Genomic DNA, 18,731 nt, shown 5'->3' on the forward strand with positions numbered 1-18,731 from the left:
AAATTAATAGCCCTATTAAAACTCTTCCCGTCAGCCATTCCTGTATCATTTTAATGACTTCATAACTTGATGGAATCGGTTTTTACTTTTAAAGTTTCCACAGGTCAAAATTATTATCTATGCTATGTTGGCAGAGGATGCATAATGAAAGCCTCTGGGTAATCCTAATGGAACCTAATTTCTAATTGTACTGATTCCCTTCTTGCTGCTGGCAATAGGTTTACCAAGCCATTGTGGGTATGGAAGAACTTGGAGTGGATGGTTTGAGTGCATGGTGAGTGGATAGTGAATGGTTTGAATCCTGCAGGAGAAGAAAAGGGACGCTATTATAAAACTGGTTTAAAAGTCGGTTTTAAAATCTGGTCTTCTGGGCATTAACTCCACTTTACTCACTAATTCAGTGACTGTGATGACTTAAGGTCAGTAAACTTCCATTTAATATGCTAAATTAATAATGTTAATCAATATTTAGTGTTTTTTGTCATCAGATATGGTAAATGGTCTGTACTTGTATAGTGCTTTATCACCTTTCGGTCTCAAAGTGCTTTAACATGGTTTTCCATTCACCCACTAATGAGACAGATCACCATGCAAGGTGCTGTCATCAGGAGCACGTTCACACACTGATGGTACACCATCGGGAGAAACTTAGGGTTCAGTGTCTTGCTCAAGGACACTTAGGCATGTGGACAGGAGGAGCTGGGGATTGAACCGCCAACCTTCTGATTAGTGTGAAACCAACTCTACCATCTGAGCCACAGCCTCCCTACAGTGTAGAGCAGGCATCTTCAATGTTTTTCAGGCCAAGGACCCCCAAACTGATAGAGAGATGGAGCAGGGACCCCCTACTATATATATATTGTATAAAATTGTGATTCATATTAAACTGGAGGAGTGCAGTAGGCTTGGAGGGACAGGTCCAGGCTAGTCTCGCGCAGTGAGTGAACCGGTGCTTGAGAGCTCCTGTGTGTCTCTGAATGTGTGCATTTCTGACTGAAAGATAACATCTTCTGCCTCCATTTATCCATTCGCTACATGTTGGATTCATGTTAATGTATATTTAAAGACATTTAAATTTGTGGGGGAAAAAAATTGAAAAAATTAAAATGAAAAAGTGTCTAATCAACCAAAAATTTCATGGACCCCGTGCAGTACCTGCGCAGACCTCGTAGGGGTCACGGACCCCCTGTTGAATACCTCTGGTCTAGAGCATTTGGTATCTATGTACTTCAGGAATTTATTTTCAGTGGGTTTACCTTAGTATTGAAAACAAATAAGATATAGACCTTGTACCATATAGTACCCAAACTGCAAAGGCTGAAAGTAACGACACCAGACCTGTAAACTCTATCTGGTAAAAAAAAGTGAAGTAGGAGGATCCAAAGACAATTATAACCTTTTGGGAATTTAAAATGAGAATACATGTTGTTGTTTTGATAAACATAAACACAAATTTTGTGTTCCATTGAAAATTGACACATTAACGTAGTTGAGGCGTTTGTGTGTGTCTCAGTAATCCTGGAAGTTGTGTTATCAGAGGCATTAGCCCCCGGTAGGCTCTTTGAGGGCTAATTGGTCTCAGGGGAGAGCCCAGACAAAGAGGGATTCATTACATCCAAATGGAAGGCAAGCTTCAGCACTGAGTTACCTTGCCCAGACTGGGCAGACTAGGGCATCCTCCTGAAGTCTCAACTGAGAGTGGGGCTCACCGGCAAGCATCAGGTGTGCCAATCCCTGGCCACATAGACTAGCTCTTGGGATGTAGAATGTGACCTCTGGTGGGAAAGGCCCACAGTTATAATATAATTAGATATAATTGGGCTCACCTCCATGCACAGCACTGGCCCTGGGTCCTGGAAAGACCACTATAGTTATGGAAGACTTCAACGCTTATGTGGGTAAGAATAGAGAAACCTGGAGGAGGTAAATGGGAGCAATAGCTTGCCTAATCTGAACCAGAACCTGAGTCATAAATTGTTATCATCTTTTTTGGTAGCCATGGTTTGGACACAACACACACCGTGTTCAAGCAGAAGGGGGTCCATAAAGGTAACAGTACACATTAGACCTAAGATCAATGAAAGGATTTGTGCTCATACCCTCTGATCTGCAGCGATTGTTTTGAGCACTTGGGTGAAGATAGGAGCAGAGTTCATAATTGATCACCACCTGGTGGGGGATTAATTAATTATAGTAATGATAAAACCGTGAATATTAGATGCTCCACAATCTATGGACCGTGATCGTGTTTTCTCCATATAACTTTGCTTCTCTGTTGACCTGGGAACACGTTATTGCATATTTGAACTGAAGGTCAATATCTGCCTGTTACAAAATCCAAAACTGTGAAAATTAAACCATTATGTTTATTAGGTTCATTAGATAATGAACCTAATATTTTTTATATTTTTCATTCTTTTCCTTTGAATAGATATTTCCTTTGAATAGATATTCAAAGGAAAATAATGAAAAATGAAAAATAATGAAAAGGGTGGGTTTTAGAAGCCCTATCCTATTATCCATATTGGATAATCCTGACCACCCTCTCCACCACCTGCTGCAGGGACAGCAGAGCACTTTCTCCAAAAGACTCCTCCAGCTCCTCTGTCACAAGGACAGATACAGGAGATCATTCCTGCCAACCGCAATAAGACTGTATAATAACTCACCTCTGGCAAAATCCATTACACAACAATAACACTGTTGTATGTGTTTCTTGGTTGTTTGTATATAATACATATAGATATATACTGTACTGTATATACTGTGCATTTTATATTTAATATTTTTTTACTGCTATTTTATTGCTTTTTATTATTCTATTATTATCTTATTGCTTCCTGTATGCTGCTGTAGTGAAACATTTTTGTCCCCTTGGGGATTAATAAAGTAACTACCTACCTACCTACCTACCTACCTACCTATCTATTTCTCTTTATAAATCAAAGATTCATTTTCAGGATATTCAGGTGGCTCATTTTAGCCATTTGGTATCTGATGCTTAAATATATCCTTTTAGGTTTAAAACAGTTTTTTCTGTATGAAGCTCTGTTTATACCATTCTATTTCATGTAATTTAACGCACGTGCCATTTCCTGTTTTGATCACAATATACTGTACTGAGACTACTGGGCCCATAAGTGACATTCTGCTTATATGAAGGTTTGATTCAATTTGATCGTACCTTGACTCTAAAAACAGTGAACCATAATTTATCAATATATAAACCATGTTGGCATGAGTGATGTGCTGCAATATTGATTTTTCTAGAACAGAAATGTTTAGCCAGTTAGTTAGTTGGCAGTAATTAAGATAGCATTTTCATAGTCTAATAAAATAATACAAAAAAGTCAAGGAAATTCTGCAGTATTCAGTTGATTATTTTAGGTCCTTTATCAATTTCCCAAATAATGCTATTAATGATGTTTTTATGATACATTATGATGTGATATGTTGTCAAATGTTTTTGTTGTTATTGATGCAAAAATTGCTAGCGTCCTTTTCATTGTTCTTTAACAATCAATAAAATATTATTCAAGGGGCACAGACTACAGATTAACTGATAATAAAAATAATAAATTGCACCAATGAGTTTGTCAATACACATCAAAGCCTCCTCCTCATGTGCCCCGTGGAGGTCATTAACAGGCACAACATTGTATCTCACAGTGACCCCAGTGATGATTAATATATTGCATTCCATTGTTTTCAAACTTTTCCTTTGTTTAAATATATATTTTTAAATGTATTATTATATTATGTTAAAGTTTTATGTAGGTCATATCATATCTGCATAGTTGCCCAGAGGACAGCCACATAGTTTTATTGTCACTATATATGCCTTAGACACAGCTGTACAGACAGTAAATGCGCTGACAAAGCTTAGTTTCCAGATATGTTCTAAAAATTCGGCAAGCCAGCTCTCTTCAGTTCACATGTTCAGTGCTGAATGTCTAAGGAAAACAAGTCAAGAGAGAGATAAATGTTACTCCTAGCACTGTTGCTATTAATTATCTTGGGTCTAGTCAGTGCAGCAACCACAATCCTGGATTCATACCTGTTCAATCCCCAAGTTTAGAGAGCTGCTCCAAAAGAAGTGACCATGTTACCACAAAAGTATGCTGCCTGTCAGTTCTGTCTATCCGTTCTGAATTCAATTAGAATATTTTCATGCATTAGAGCCTTACTTGTACTCTGTAAGTTTTCAAACTGTTTAAACATGCAAGTTAAAGGTTCTCTTATAAAACTCCCCTTAAAACACATAATCATCCATTAGCATTCTTTTATATTTTATTACAATGACTTTTAATTACAATCTTTATTTTTTTTTTTAATTAGGCTCTAACAAACAGTAATATAAATTTAATGAGAAGAAAGGGTGTTTGGGAAGATTGGGGAAAATGGCTGATCTGTGTCTCATTATCAAGCAAATAGCCTTTTAGATAAACTCAAATGTGCGCTTTGATAGTGAAAAAAGTGTTCTTACCAGAACCACCACAGGGTCATTCAGAGGTCCGTCAGTGTGCAGCGTCTCCACTTCGTCCTCGATGATGTAGTGCCACTCTACGCCCAAGTCAATGAAGCTTCTGGACTTGACCTCTTCTCCTTTTCCATTGAGAATGTAATGCCCCGTCGCCTGGTTCTTGATTGCTGTAATTAGTTATTCGTTATGAGCCAGTGACAGAGCTTGAAATATCTTCACTCAATCAACTACAAAACTTCTGAATTATTCACTGGGAAAAAAAGTTACATCAAAAGGGCGAGTCATAGAAGCTAATTTCTCATACTCGTTTGTAAAGACTATGACAGACGTGTGAGGCAAAGTGAAAATTGCCATGTTTATCAGATGCATTAAATGCATGTGATGCATTTAAATGCATACCATTGGGAAAAATGCACTACAATTAAAAGATGCTAAAGCCACCCACATGTTTCTGCTACAGATAATTTCTTCTGTTCTTTTCCAATTAAAATGTTTTACTTTCATGCTTCAATTGTTTAATCTCATTTATTTGTTACAGTCCATATAGTCTGGATTTCTCCTTCAGGACTAAATACAATTCTGGTGCGCAATTTTAAAACACTTTAAAAAAATATTTTATTAGCCTAATTATTAATTATTTGTTGATATCTTAATTTTTACTGGGTATATAGTGGGGAAATAGTGTGCATAGGCTTGTTGATCATTTGTTGTGTGAAAGGCCTTGCAGAGGTTTTTTGACTAAACATAGCTATTAATGAATTTCTTGGATGTGTTGACAGGAGTAATATTTTAAAGCGTACATTAAACAAACAACCTTCCAGCACTTATCCCCTTCACTTCCTATTAAAACAGGTGTTGTAGTTCCTGCTGGTTTGAAACTGCCATGTTAATGGGTGAATGGGAGATAAATTGTAAAGCACTTTGAGACCAGAAAGGTGAAAAAGTGCAGACAATCTAACATTTACTGTTATTCTTCCACTCTTTACTTTGTTTGAAGTGTACCAATGTACTAGCTGTCCGCCAGCAGGTATTTGAACTTTTATACAACGTTATAAATATGTTTTGAAAATTGTATAATTAAATCCCCTGGTTGTTTGGCTTAATAGCTGCATTGATGCGTCTCATTAGTGTTGATGTCATCAAGTGTTAGAAGGTGTACCAGAGAGAAAGACCTGAACAGCTTCTAATTGATGACAACCTGCTGATTATCTTCCAAAGCTGCGGTCTGATTTAGTTTCTGAATACAAACACCGAATGAATACATTATTGTTTCAATTGTGTCATAATTGCTCGAGTGTATATGAAATATTGTCAGAATGACAAAAAGGCAGAACTAGCAGGGAAATGTTAAGTAAACATTATTCCTTTATAGGTCAGAACAACCTTCAATGATCCATCAGTAGTTCCGTTTGGTGATAATGAAAGTGACAAGAAGGATTGATGCTATTTTCCAAATAAAGCAATGTGGATGCTACAACACTTTTTCAAGTATTAGCTGTTCAAATGGTCTCATCAAAAGCCAAATGTAGACTCAACACAAGTATTCAAGTGATTTTAGTGTTTAATTTCAATCTAATTCATTTTAAATCTAATAGAAGGCAATCATACCATGTCACCTGACCTTACAGGCATTCACAGACCTTTCTGGGCCATCACAGTGGGCTGTAATGATTATTATCTTTAGGAAAGCTGGGTAATCACTAATGTCATGCTGATGGAGCTTTTAAGAGAGATTGTCCTCACTAGAAAAACAATGCATCAGTAGTTTCACAAGTGTCCCAAGGCAACATACTGTATGCTTACATCCAAGTGAGAAAAGCCCTCTTGAGACCAAAGTAATTATGATGAGAGGTACCGAGGAACAGGTGACAGTACAAAATAATGATAAAGACAAAACTTGGACTTTAACAAACTACTTTTCGTTTCTCATTTGTGTTCATTATTCTAACCATGACAACAATCCAACTTATGTTGCCCTGACCTTGACAAAGTTCTTAATTTAACCCAAACTACACGGTGTCTCTTAAGACAGCCATGATGTTTTGGTGCCGAAATATAACCAAACGTTAACCTCCTTGAGGGGTTCTACCCTTGCCGCTGGCCTCCTGCTGGTCATCCAGACGGTCTTCACCTTCGCCTGTCTATCTTGTCTTCAGGCCGTCCTCTTGGGAGGCCCTATCTTTCTGTCTATCCATACGCCCAAGGTCTCTGGTTCCTCTGCTCAACAGCTACAAGCCAACCCTCCTGAGGTCTCGAGCTCCTTTTTTTCCCCCAGTCACGAGGCAACTTCCTTTTTCCCCTTGGTCCACTGTGCTTCCCAGTTTGTTTCTCGCTCTGTTTTTGTGTCTGTGTTGTGGGCATGGTGCTCCCCTGGCTGCTGATCAACTGGTCAATTAATTATTTAATCAAGCCCTGCAGTGTATCAACCCTGGTAATTCATCCACTAATGGCAGCCTCACTTGCCTTCATCCATCCCTCGCCCAGCCACGCTCACAGACCAACCTCCGTCTCCACACACTCCTGCTCCTCCAGCCACAAGGTCAACTCAGCCCTTAATGTTCGACTGTCAAACTCACAACTCCCTTCCTCTCTATTCCTAGAAAAATATAACAAACCCTGCTTTTTCATTCTTTAAACCTTGAGCCCATGTTGTGCATTTGGGTCCCTATCCTTGTGAAACTGTGACAATACCAACCATAAACTGATCCTTCAAATCAAGCTCTGTCTGTACAGACAAAGCCTGATATATCTAATTGCTTTCTGACATAGACTCCATTGCTGTATACTCTGTCACCAGTGCACTGAATGTTCCTTCATTACTGAGAGCACAGAGTTTAGTTTAGTAGAGCACTTTTGGTCCTATCAAATTAACCCCAAAGGAGATGATACAAAATCTTGATAACATGGAGCAGACGTCCCTACCTTGTTGTTTTGTTTTGTGCTATTTTCACTTTGGCAAACATCAGATAAACATCAGTTTTACTTCCGTTGAAGGGGAAACTTTTCAACCAGCTTTATATCATTGCAATGTGGGTAGTGTGCAAATATGTAATGTTTCTTCTCTATGCTGCCCGCACTCACAGCTCCTCATTTAATTAACGGCAACATCCACCAGATGAAGCGTTTCACGTTTTTTGGGATCTTGCTTGAAATTGTACTTACAATTTTTTTGTAAGACAGTCAGCTCCAGAGAGGGGTGGCTCTTCACAGCTCAAAAACGAAAGCAGCCTGTCCCCCATGTGTTCTATTCACTTAACCTAACAAATACTGAAAGACCAAGGAAGAAAGCAATGCTCCTGTAGATATGTAATGCTGGGATGAGGAATTCAGGGCTACTGATATGAGTAGGAGGAATTACGGCATATGGAGTAGGGAGAGTAGCCTGGTTCTGCCAACTATCACTCACAGCTTAATTTTGTTTTGCTGTGATAAACGTCTGGTAACTTGGCTCATATTAGCCTTTCCACAGCCACTCTGAAGGGCGGAACAATCAGCGGCCAGTGTCGGTGGTTAACCGCGTTTGTCCCGCCCCTGCTTCACTGTGATTGGATGGCTGATGGTGGTGACGATCGCAGCACTAATATTTTTCATCTCTCGCTGACCGGAAAAAATAGCTGAACGTTCAGAGTCCAGCACAGAATAAACGCTCAGCACCTTGTTTAGCTGCTGGCGTTCATTAAAACAATAAAAAACAAAAAATATGCTGTAGTCAAGAAAAAACACTTGTGTGGACACAGGCCGAAGGTAGTTGCAGCAGTGGCAGAGCATTGGCCGGTTTCAGCACACTCTGATGGGTTAAAATGAACCCGAAGTCTACGCCCAGTAGGAAGGAACGTTTGCAAACAATTGTCTATGGATGGAAGCCAGACTCATATTTTCATGTGAAATTGGGTTCTGGTTTGCACCAGGCTAGAGGAAGAGGCCACTGCAGCTGAAAGTCAGCACACAGTCTAGTTGCTGGGACAAGCGGGGATGCCGCTGCAGTAATGTGCACAGATTGAAACAGAAGTGGAGTCGCTGTGCTGCGGCGAATTTCACCAAGGCGAGCTCCTTTTGGATGAAGTTATTCAATCTGGGGGCACAAATATCTGTCACGTCACATCAAAGCCTTCAGCCACATATGGACAGAGGAGGGCTGGAGATGTATTTTAGGACCCCCAAAAAAGGAAAAGAAAAAGCTCCAAAACAGTTCCAGGCAGCCATTTACATTACATACTGAAGGAACCAATGGTGGGCTCTCCATATCATCAACCTGCAGGTGAGCGGTGGAGGGGTGGGTGAATATGGAGGCAGGAATTATTATTTGTTAATTTTGATCAGCAGAGATGAGTTTTGAGGGATTTTATAAATGAGAGGAGCTTTAAGTAATTTACTCAATGCCTTCATGCTTTAAAGTAAGATGATACTGATTATCTATGCCATTTACTCATTTATATTACCACCCTTTTACTTCAAACTTGCTCCAATTTCTCCACCATATTTTTATGGCATATTTATGTGTGGTTTAGGCTTATCATCCTCTCATAGCAGCAGCTAGTTTCAACCCAAATACAATCTAAATTGAAATGTAAATACAAATTGAAAATCTTTGAGTTTTGGACTGTTGTCCAAAAAAAAAAGTTTTATAGATCACACATTTAACAACGGTTATAAATAATTCACCAGATATAAGGATTGGTCTTAATATGGTAAAGGTTGGGGAGTGATTGTTGTCATAGTTAAAATAAATCAGTGGTGTCTGTCAGATTGACACCACTTACAGTCGTTGGTTTGCAACACCAAGTTCGAACATTTTGTATCCAACCACTATGTATGTGGTTGTTAGAAGTCTTTATGGTTTGAACATGAGTATACTGTATGTCAATATTAGCAAAAAACTGCTTATGTTGTTGTTTTTCTTTGATGTACCCACGATACCACTAGAACTGTACAGGATCTCACTTTTCACTCTGTTCATCATGTTTTAGACAAAACTTTGCAGAAGTTCTGTTGACAAATTATAAAAATAATCACATTTCATAATGACTCACTCTCTGTTTCTGTTGTTCTGGTCATAAGTAGTGCTGATTCCTTGTGCATATGCTTGGTTGTGACTGTGAATTCACCCCATTTTTAGAGAGAGTTGTAATTTTCTCAGCCTGCGTGGTGGCAGGGAATAAATTATGCATCATCAATATTCTATGATTTTACAGAAAACGTTATTCTTGCAGGGAAACGTGGAGGATGGTGATGAGCTGTCTCTTGGTATCCTCAGAGTTCATACAGTACATGTGTTTGTGTTGGGAAGTCACACTTACCAAGAATTTGAGGGGAGGCCTCATGTTCTTGGATGATCACATGTCTAGCTCCAGGAGGAATGAGAAACATCTTAAGGTAACCTTTGCCAAGTTTGTAGCAGCAGCAGCAGAAGCAGGAGGGAGGGTTAGGAAAGATAAGACAGAGAGAGGTAAGTTAAGCACATACACTAACAATCTGTTTGCAGCGATGGACATCACACGTGTTCCAGAAGTTTTGCTCACTTTGCTCTACAAATAAGTTAGAAAAACTGCTATGTTGGCTTTCCTCCTCGCTATAGAAGCCTGCAGGTAAAAGTTTTATTGAAACAGGCCACAAAGTTCATTCATATCCATCTGTTTCATCATCAAAAACAAAGTCTCTGTAATGAACTGCACCTCCTTCTGTTTGTTTGCATATTGATTATGTGCATGTAGGATGTGAATGAAAAGAGCCTTCAGCCACGTTTCAATAAGGCGTGATGGAATAACAGGATTTTAAGACTACATGACAGCAAAGTCAACTTCCGCCATGGATGTCCACCACTTACAAACCCACCACTGACTCACCAAGTACATTTCTAGAGTCCTCCGTTTCATTTAAAAATACATTTCGAGCTCCTTTAGGCAGAGAGAAGGCTCCCCTGGTCCTCCCTTCAAAATGAAATAAATCAGTTAGTCAGTATTTCACTCTCTCACTTCTTTTTTCCACAACATCACTCAAATTGGCAGCATTTTTAACTAGAGTAGCAGTGACCAGAGGAATTCACACAAGATGAGGAGGCAAACTACTTTTGCTGGCTGGGTGGCACTTGTCAATCACCAGGATTAAACTGTAGAGGTGTAATTACTTGTCTTTAAATTTGACAGGCAGGCTCAACACTCACTCAGACGCAGCGGTGTGGCAGAGGGTGATTATGAATGCTCCTGGCACATTGTCGCAGTGCTCACACGAGGCTACAACAGTAGCGAGTGGTGCACAAGATGCAGTACATTGAAAACATAACCGGCAATCTAACTTTTGTAAAATGATGACAATGATTACCTTTCACTTCTAAGAAAACGTCTTCTGATCAGTTTCTGAACCCCAAGCCACTCAAGAGAAATTACAATTTGATGATGAGTTTTGTGAGGACTGAAAGAAAATACTGCAGGCCAGCTGTCTAAAATTACCCTTTGGATGTAAATTCTATAAATTATCCTATAAATTCCACTGTAAATGGCCAACAATATCCCAAAAGGTCTGCAGGTTTGTGGAATGACATCTTGCACAAAGTCTAAAGTTAGTTTGTTAGGCTGTTAAAGTTATTTACATTAGACCACAAACATCATAAAAATCAACTTTGTATTGAGAGTTTTAGAAACTTAATTGTATAATAAACCAGTGACAGTTACAACAGTTGACTCAGACCTGAATAGACACTTAATTAGTACCAAGGAACAAAAGAAACAGCAGCTTATATCACTCTTGTCTCCAGATCTCTACAGCGTTAGGCATCCATCTGCACTACAAGCAGGACAGGAAATGCAAGAAAGGAGGTTGTGAGGGATTCAGTAGTACTGGATACTTGCATATTATGTTTTCCAACAAAGGGGTTTCTTTTTGGGCTCTCTTGCTTAACTGTTTCCCTGTTAAAAAAGGTGAGTGGTTAAATGAGAGTGAGATGTTAAGAAACAAAGGGGATTGATCACAGTGATAATAAAATACATCTTAAAAACGGTTTGATGAAGCCACACCACATCAATTCTCACAGGAAGTCCATTTAAATTTTGGTCTGGAAGTCTCTGCTGATGTCGTAACATTGTTTCACTTAAATGAAATTGAGAAATAATTATTTCAGACTGGATTTTTAAAAGCATCATGAAACTGTCACAGTAATGAAAGATCATTCATTCAAGGTATTCTCTTCATGCTGCTGTTTCTGTGAAGTCACATTTTCAAAAGAAATGAAGCACCTACTCATTCAAGTCAACACGACATAGTGGGTACGTCTAAGTTTACCATGATTTAGTGTGCGTGTGTGTGCACGCGCGCGCTTGAACTGAAGACGTTATATAAAGGATTAGCATTAATTGTTAATGAGCTCACAAATTTGATTCATAAAACACTTTAACTCGAACCTACAGTATATTGACCATAACTATGTCAATAAATAAATAAAGGCGGGACTTTTTTCTGATAATTAATGAGCCTTACTTCAAAAGAGCTTGACTGTTCAGAGTGACGGCTGTGCGAGCTGTCAGATTCTCGGCACACCTCTGTCACTCTGCCCCCTACTTATACACTAATTTATTGGCTGTGAATTCAAATTTAACATGTGAGAAAAGAGAAATAACAGAGTTCTGCAGGAGGGGTTTCAATTAAATAAACACCTCTATTAACTCATGTAAATCAATATTATATTCCAGTAGGGCTGCTTTTTTTTAATCTTATAAATACTCACCTTTATTAGTTACAGATTTTTATCAGTCGACCATGAATTAATACTGACATGTACTGAACACAAAACATAATCAAAATGTCCATAAGACCACCTGCTACCACAGACAAAGTTCCATGTTACCATTCACTCACTAGAGCCAAATACAAGGAAACAAACACAAAATATGGCTAAAGATTCCCCAATAGAACAAGGAGTGGACCCTGACTTCGGAATCCTTTGTTAAACTGTTTCTCAGGTGGAGGTAAAGCATGACCCTACGAGCTCAATGAACAAAAGCAGAATTAATGTGCAGCGTGGAGCTGAAACACAGTTATAGTTTAAGAGTCCCTTCAAGGAGATAACGGCACTGCAGTAAGAAATTACAGGCAGGCTTCCTCCTTCAGTTCAAGGAACCCACTGTTCAGGCAAAATAAATCTACATTTGCAACAGCAGAGCTCACACATTTCATATTATTATTACTGGATACATTTTCTAAACTTTTACAGTATTCCCAGGGTATTCACAGTTCATACACTTTTCTATTTGAATAAATTGGACATAGGTGTTTGCTGCATCCATCTCCAGCATTTTGAAAAGATAGATGAGTGACGTTTGTGGAATTTTTGACTAAGCAAGTTTTTTAGGCAATTGTCTAAAAAACGATTATTAGAGACAATGAAAATATCAAAATGAATAACAAAGTGTGACAAGCTGATAATACGTTGTCTCTGGTTGGCTATGCAATATCTGTTTGTAAGTACTCAGCACTTTGCTTTTTTAATCAGTGCTTAAATGATTGCATGTCCTCATCAAAGTTAGTGAGGAAGATAAAAAACACATTTCACATTTAATTTTCATCAACTAGGAAATCATAATCAAATCAAATCATAATACAATTTCTGAAAGAAATTCACATGGATATATATTTACATAATGTATTGCTTAGCTTTTATCTGCAGATTAAAAAGTGTCCATTCCAATAAGATTAATGGAGTGAATGGATAAGGAGTTACATTAAAGGGAATGCAGGTTGTAAATATAAATTTCTCTTTTACAATACAGGCTCACAACCAATAAAGTTTAACTTTTCATAGGGTGGGTGCCTATTATGTTTAAACATTCAAGGGGAAACCAAGAAATGATATGACCTGCAAGGCTTCGGAAATGTGAGTGAAGACAACAGCCAAGGACACTACTGTTATTATCAGTTTTGATATAATGATGATAATTTTATGTGTTTTTAAGCAAAAACATTATTTCGAGAGGGGCTAATTATTAAAAGACAATAAATGGCCAAACTAATAGTTTTTTGTCTTTTAACTTGTTTAGCATTGAGCTGCGCCCTTGTCATTATCTGTTATTTCTGCATCTAACATTCTGAACAGAGTTAGTCAACGTCTTTTGCCCACACGACATAATTCAAAGTTTTATTTTTGTTTATCTCTTGTAATTTCCAACATGTCAGACCCACAGCTGTGCTTGCGCAGTTCATTTATCCACATCAGCAGAATGCGGCACGCTGGAACAAATAATCTGACCTGAACCAACCGGGCCCTGACAGTTCAGGTTGTGAATTACAAACTCACTGAACTGAGTTCAGACGTTAAAAAACATAAAATATGTCATACATTTCTAACAGAAGGTGCATTAAACTGAGGCTCAGTGAGAAAAGATGTCTCATTTTGTTAAATGCCAGTTGTTTCAAGCCCTCTCTTCCCGTTTCTGTTTTGTTCCTGTGCTTATTTGTATATTTTTGTGATGTACATGTTCATTTGCATCAAGGAAGGTGCTGACTTGAAAAGCATTTGGAGATGATGTTGATAATCCCAGGTGTAAACAGAGTCTGTTTCACCTTTTAAGGTATCCCTAAAGAAAATTCAACGAGTATACCAAATGCATTAATATGGTGATGTGCATTACGTATTATCCTGCATTACCAGATAGCTTACACTGGTCAAACTAACTTAAAATGACTAAAATGGATGCTAATTTAATGATTTAATCAAATGGTATTATCATTCATTGTTTGATGAAAAATGATGATGGCAAAGCAATGAAATGAGGTTTAGAGCTGGAATTATTTCATATTTTTCTTAGTCCCAAAACTTGTTATAAAAACCAAACCACTAGTGAACCGAGCTTTGAGCATCTAAGACTTAGATGCTCAAAGCTTAAATGTGTTAGGGACACACAACACCACTTAGATTCTAAGTGGTGTGTGTGTCCCTAACACATTTAATTGCTATGTGCCATACAGCTCTAGTGTTGTTCAGGAACAATTAAAAAGACATTAGTTAGTTACACTGTGTCATTTGGTGACATTTTCCTTTGTTATAATGAATTTGGACATGGTAGTTTATTTTAAGTCCCACATACATCGCCCTGATGCTGTAAATACTCACTATAGCACCAAATGTGGATTGATCCAAAGCTGAAAATGGTTCCTCATAAAAATGCCTTTTGCACCTGTTTGAGTTACAGCGCATCTGGAAAGTATTTGCAGCGCTTCACTTTTTCCACATTTTGTTATGTTACAGCCTTATTCCAAAATGGATTAAATTAATTTTTTTCCTCAAAATTATACACACAATACCCCATAATGACAAAGTGAAAAAAGTTTGTTTAACATTTTTGCAAATCTATTAAAAATAAAGAATGAAAATGTAATGAACATAAGTATTCACAGCCTTTGCTCAATACTTTGTTGAGCTATTTTTTACAGATATATTCATCAGCCTGATCTATTATTTCACATTGACCTTAAAAAAGACTATAGTTATGATATATCCATAAAACAAGACTGTAGTAGGATGTATAGATGTCCAATTAAAAGTTAATTATTTACTCATAAATGATCCGTAAACTTTCATTTATTTATGACAATCGAGACATTTATAAACAAACTGGAGATCAAGATATAAAACCACAAATTTGGGAGAAATTGTTCACATAAACAATTGTTCACAAAAACAATCTTTATGACATGTCTAACTTAAAACAGCCTGTCAGCAGCCATCATGTTAGCATTGTGTTAGTATAGATTCTGTGTATTCTTACCAGGTTTCTTTGGTGTTCGGGTGAAGGTTCCTTTGACGGTGCGGCAATGGGAGTTGTCTCCACCACAAACTCCACATTTGTCCTCAATTTTGTTCGAGCCAATTTCTCTGTCACAGCCAACTTTCTGGAGACCAATAAAACATTGACAGATGAGCTGCGACTCTTTTTGTCCAGGAGAAACAGCAACATTCACAACACGATTTGATGAGAAGCCAGCCTGTCAAATGTTTGACAATGGCTTCATTAGCTTTTGTTTATCAGAGCGGACTGGACTGTTGTTAGCAGAGGTGGAGAAAGAGTTAACACTTAAGTTGCCATCTGGACAGAGGAGTCATGTCCCACCACAGACATTCAGACACATGGAGGGACTCTATTTCCCCGACAAGAAAGTGATGCTTTGGTTTCAGTTTGTTTGGCCTGAGTTGTATCAAGTTTGAGTATGGGCATTTGACAAAAGGCATTTCATCTTTTACAATTTTGATGACGTCCACCAAACTATTTGCTTCTACCATTTGCTTTTAATTTACCATGAGTTGCCAAATACCTGTAACTGCATCACCTAAACTGATTGAAACACTGTAACGTACTTAATCATAGCAACAGTTTATGAACAAGTGGCTGCAAAATGAAGAACACAGCTACTTACCTGTATGTTGCTATACATTGAAACTCAAATTAATGTCTGCTGTCAGAACAGAAATCTTAAGATAAATCGGCAGTGATGAATTATTATGGAGAATCCCAAATAACAGCGGTGAATGAGCACTCTGGATCTAATCACTGTAAATCTGATACTGATTGTGCAGTTGCCTGACATCACCATGTTTAATCAATTCGATACAACTTTCAGAATTCAAACAGCCTGAAGCTGCTTATGTGGATGATTACCTGATGCAGCTTTAAACATGTACAAATCATGTTGTTTAAACATCCTTACCACACACTCTCCACGCACGCAGATACTGTAGGCATCCTTGTAGGAGCATCGTGTCCCATCATGTGCCAGTAGCTTCATGTACACCACATCCCCTGTCTCCTTTGACTGGCAATACAAGTGGCATCTCTTGTTGGCTGCAAAACAACAGAATATTATATTATTGTCATATAATGAGCCAAAGGATGTAATAAAAGGAACATAATGGAATGTGTATTTTTTCTTTTACAGATGTGAAGATATAGTTTCATTACACAGCAGGGGTTAATCAATTATGTATCGTATACCATTTTAAAACAACCTTTTCTGAGTACAATGCAGCTCAGGATCACATACAAAAAATAATATTGAAGTAGAAAACTTCAACATACATTTTCTTGCAATGCCAACATAAATAATTATTCTTTTTATTTGTTGCACTAAAAGGTAAACCACCTTTCCACTGATTTTGCTCTCGGGGATACAATAAAAAGCTTATAATTAGAAAGAAAATAACATTCAGGAAATTGAGGTAGAAAATAAATTGACCCAGTAAGTTCTGAATGACACTGAGAGACCTGATAACAGTGCAATAATGACTAATAAAATGTTCCAAGTCATATGTAAAAATGAATGTGTGGGAGTCATTTCCATTTAGGGTCTGTAGCCTAAACACAGTAAGCTGTATAAAGTTGCAGTTGATTGCAGTAGAAATGAAACTGGGTGGTAATTAATTATGATTATTTTCACTGCAGTACTTTTACCTTTACCTTTAAAACACCAAACACAATGGTGTAAGACAAAGACAGATTGGTGATATAGGAAAATAATTTTGCAAACTCCCATAATTATTTGTTTCTGCAAAAGTGTTTGTGTTGAACTGCTACTGTTTTCTTTGAATATGTAATATCTTTCTGCAGTTCATGCTGCGTCTAGATCTCCAAACCCTCACCAACTTTCATTGTTCTTTTATGGCATTCAAAACAAAACATACACCAGCCTGAAGCTCGAACAAAACATTCTGTTGACATTTTTCTGGCTTACCGTCGGGATGCTCGTAGGGCAGCCAATGGTGCTTGGTATTTTGGAAATCAAAGTGGGAGTTGCGGAGCTGGCACTGCTGGGCTCTGAAATCCTCAAAGTGCTTGGGGCAATCGTCTGTGTTGCACAGCTGATACTCGTAGTTTACTCCTGGGCAGTCCTGGCCACCGTTGGAGGGTCTGGAGGAAGGAAATTGATTAACGTCAGAGGAGCTGATTGGACAGCAAGAATTTCTTTGAAACCAAGAACGTGAGAACAAATCATCTTCTAAAAGTAAAGTAAATGCTGAGATTCCAATAAAGCATAAGTTATCTTTTACAAAGCTATTACAAGAGAAAATCTGGTAGAAAGAGAACCTCATGAACATAATTTAAAGGGGAATTTCACTGATTTTGACACAACTGACAGACATGGTATAAAGCATTCTGTGGCTGAAGATGAAGGGAGAAGATCAACACAACTCTCAAATCTGTCTGTGTCTATGCAGCTGGAACCATGAGATGACAGAGGGGAACTAGTCAGCTTCTACTCAGAGATTAAAACCCATAAACATGTATATACACCTATTCACACCCCTAGAGCTCACTTAAGATTACATCATGCTTTGTTTGTTGAGTATATAAAAAAACTAAAGTGGAAAATTAAATATAGAGGATATTTTTTGCAGCAAGATTACCTATCAAGGTGCAGTGCCTTGAAAAACATATTTTTACCGAAACATCAAACTATTCCTTTAAGTTTACAAGACTCCACAGCTAAACACAGCAAAACCTCTTAGTTATAGTTCAAGTTTGGAAACCACTTCTTCCTTCTATAGTTAAAAGAAGACAGTTGAATGTTGATATGAGATGTGAACTGCAGTCATCTGTGTTTTGGTCGAACAAACTGCCCACACTGACCTTCTATTGGAGAAATTCTGTAGTAGTTCAAAAACTCTACTCTCTACGTACCACTTTAGAGAGGACAATCATTACAAACACGGGGCAGTTTGTCATACGCATACGGCATTCTAAGTGTTTTAACACATGATCAATATGTACTTGTCTCGTGGATAGTTTAATGAATCTTTAACTCAGTACGAGGCACAATTAATTCAAGGTTATAGAGAAGGACGTGTACAAAGTAAAATTATCCACTCTCTTTTAATCCATAATTAATGGATTTTCAAATGAATACGCACAACAGGATTGACATCACAGCTTTCATAATTGCCATATAAATTATATCCAATCATGGAATCCAATCGTGGTTATTGCTTTGGTAACTTACGCGGGGTTGTTGCACTGACGTGTCCGGAAGCGAACTCCAGTTCCACAGGAACGTGAGCAGGAGCCGTATTTGCTCCAGGAGCTCCAGGCACCATCTTGCTTGACCTGATTCGGGTTTTTCCACATGCAGTGACCTTTGTAGCACCACTACAGAGGATGGCAGGGTGCAAGGAGAGAGAAAAAGTAAACCACACATACAAGCATATAGACTTATAATCATACAGTAGGGAAAATGTAAAAACTCTATAATACTAATAGTAATCGGATAACAG

General features: G+C 38.0%; 1 protein-coding gene across 1 annotated transcript in view; it reads right to left on the reverse strand.

Annotated features, from left to right (window-relative positions):
* The window catches only part of adamts3 (ADAM metallopeptidase with thrombospondin type 1 motif, 3), a 145,971-nt gene that overhangs the window by 18,618 nt on the left and 108,622 nt on the right, over positions 1-18,731 (reverse strand). The window contains exons 12-17 of the mRNA XM_069178498.1: positions 18,461-18,606; positions 17,195-17,370; positions 16,175-16,308; positions 15,238-15,361; positions 9,781-9,861; positions 4,487-4,650 (exon numbers count right to left, since the gene is read on the reverse strand). Coding sequence (XP_069034599.1) covers positions 4,487-4,650; positions 9,781-9,861; positions 15,238-15,361; positions 16,175-16,308; positions 17,195-17,370; positions 18,461-18,606 — 825 coding nt within the window. The remainder of the gene's footprint in view (positions 1-4,486; positions 4,651-9,780; positions 9,862-15,237; positions 15,362-16,174; positions 16,309-17,194; positions 17,371-18,460; positions 18,607-18,731) is intronic.

Source organism: Embiotoca jacksoni, unplaced genomic scaffold, assembly GCF_022577435.1.
Source record: "Embiotoca jacksoni isolate LCO1_2020_lvr unplaced genomic scaffold, fEmbJac1.0.p SCAF_8, whole genome shotgun sequence".
Taxonomy (NCBI): domain Eukaryota; kingdom Metazoa; phylum Chordata; class Actinopteri; family Embiotocidae; genus Embiotoca; species Embiotoca jacksoni.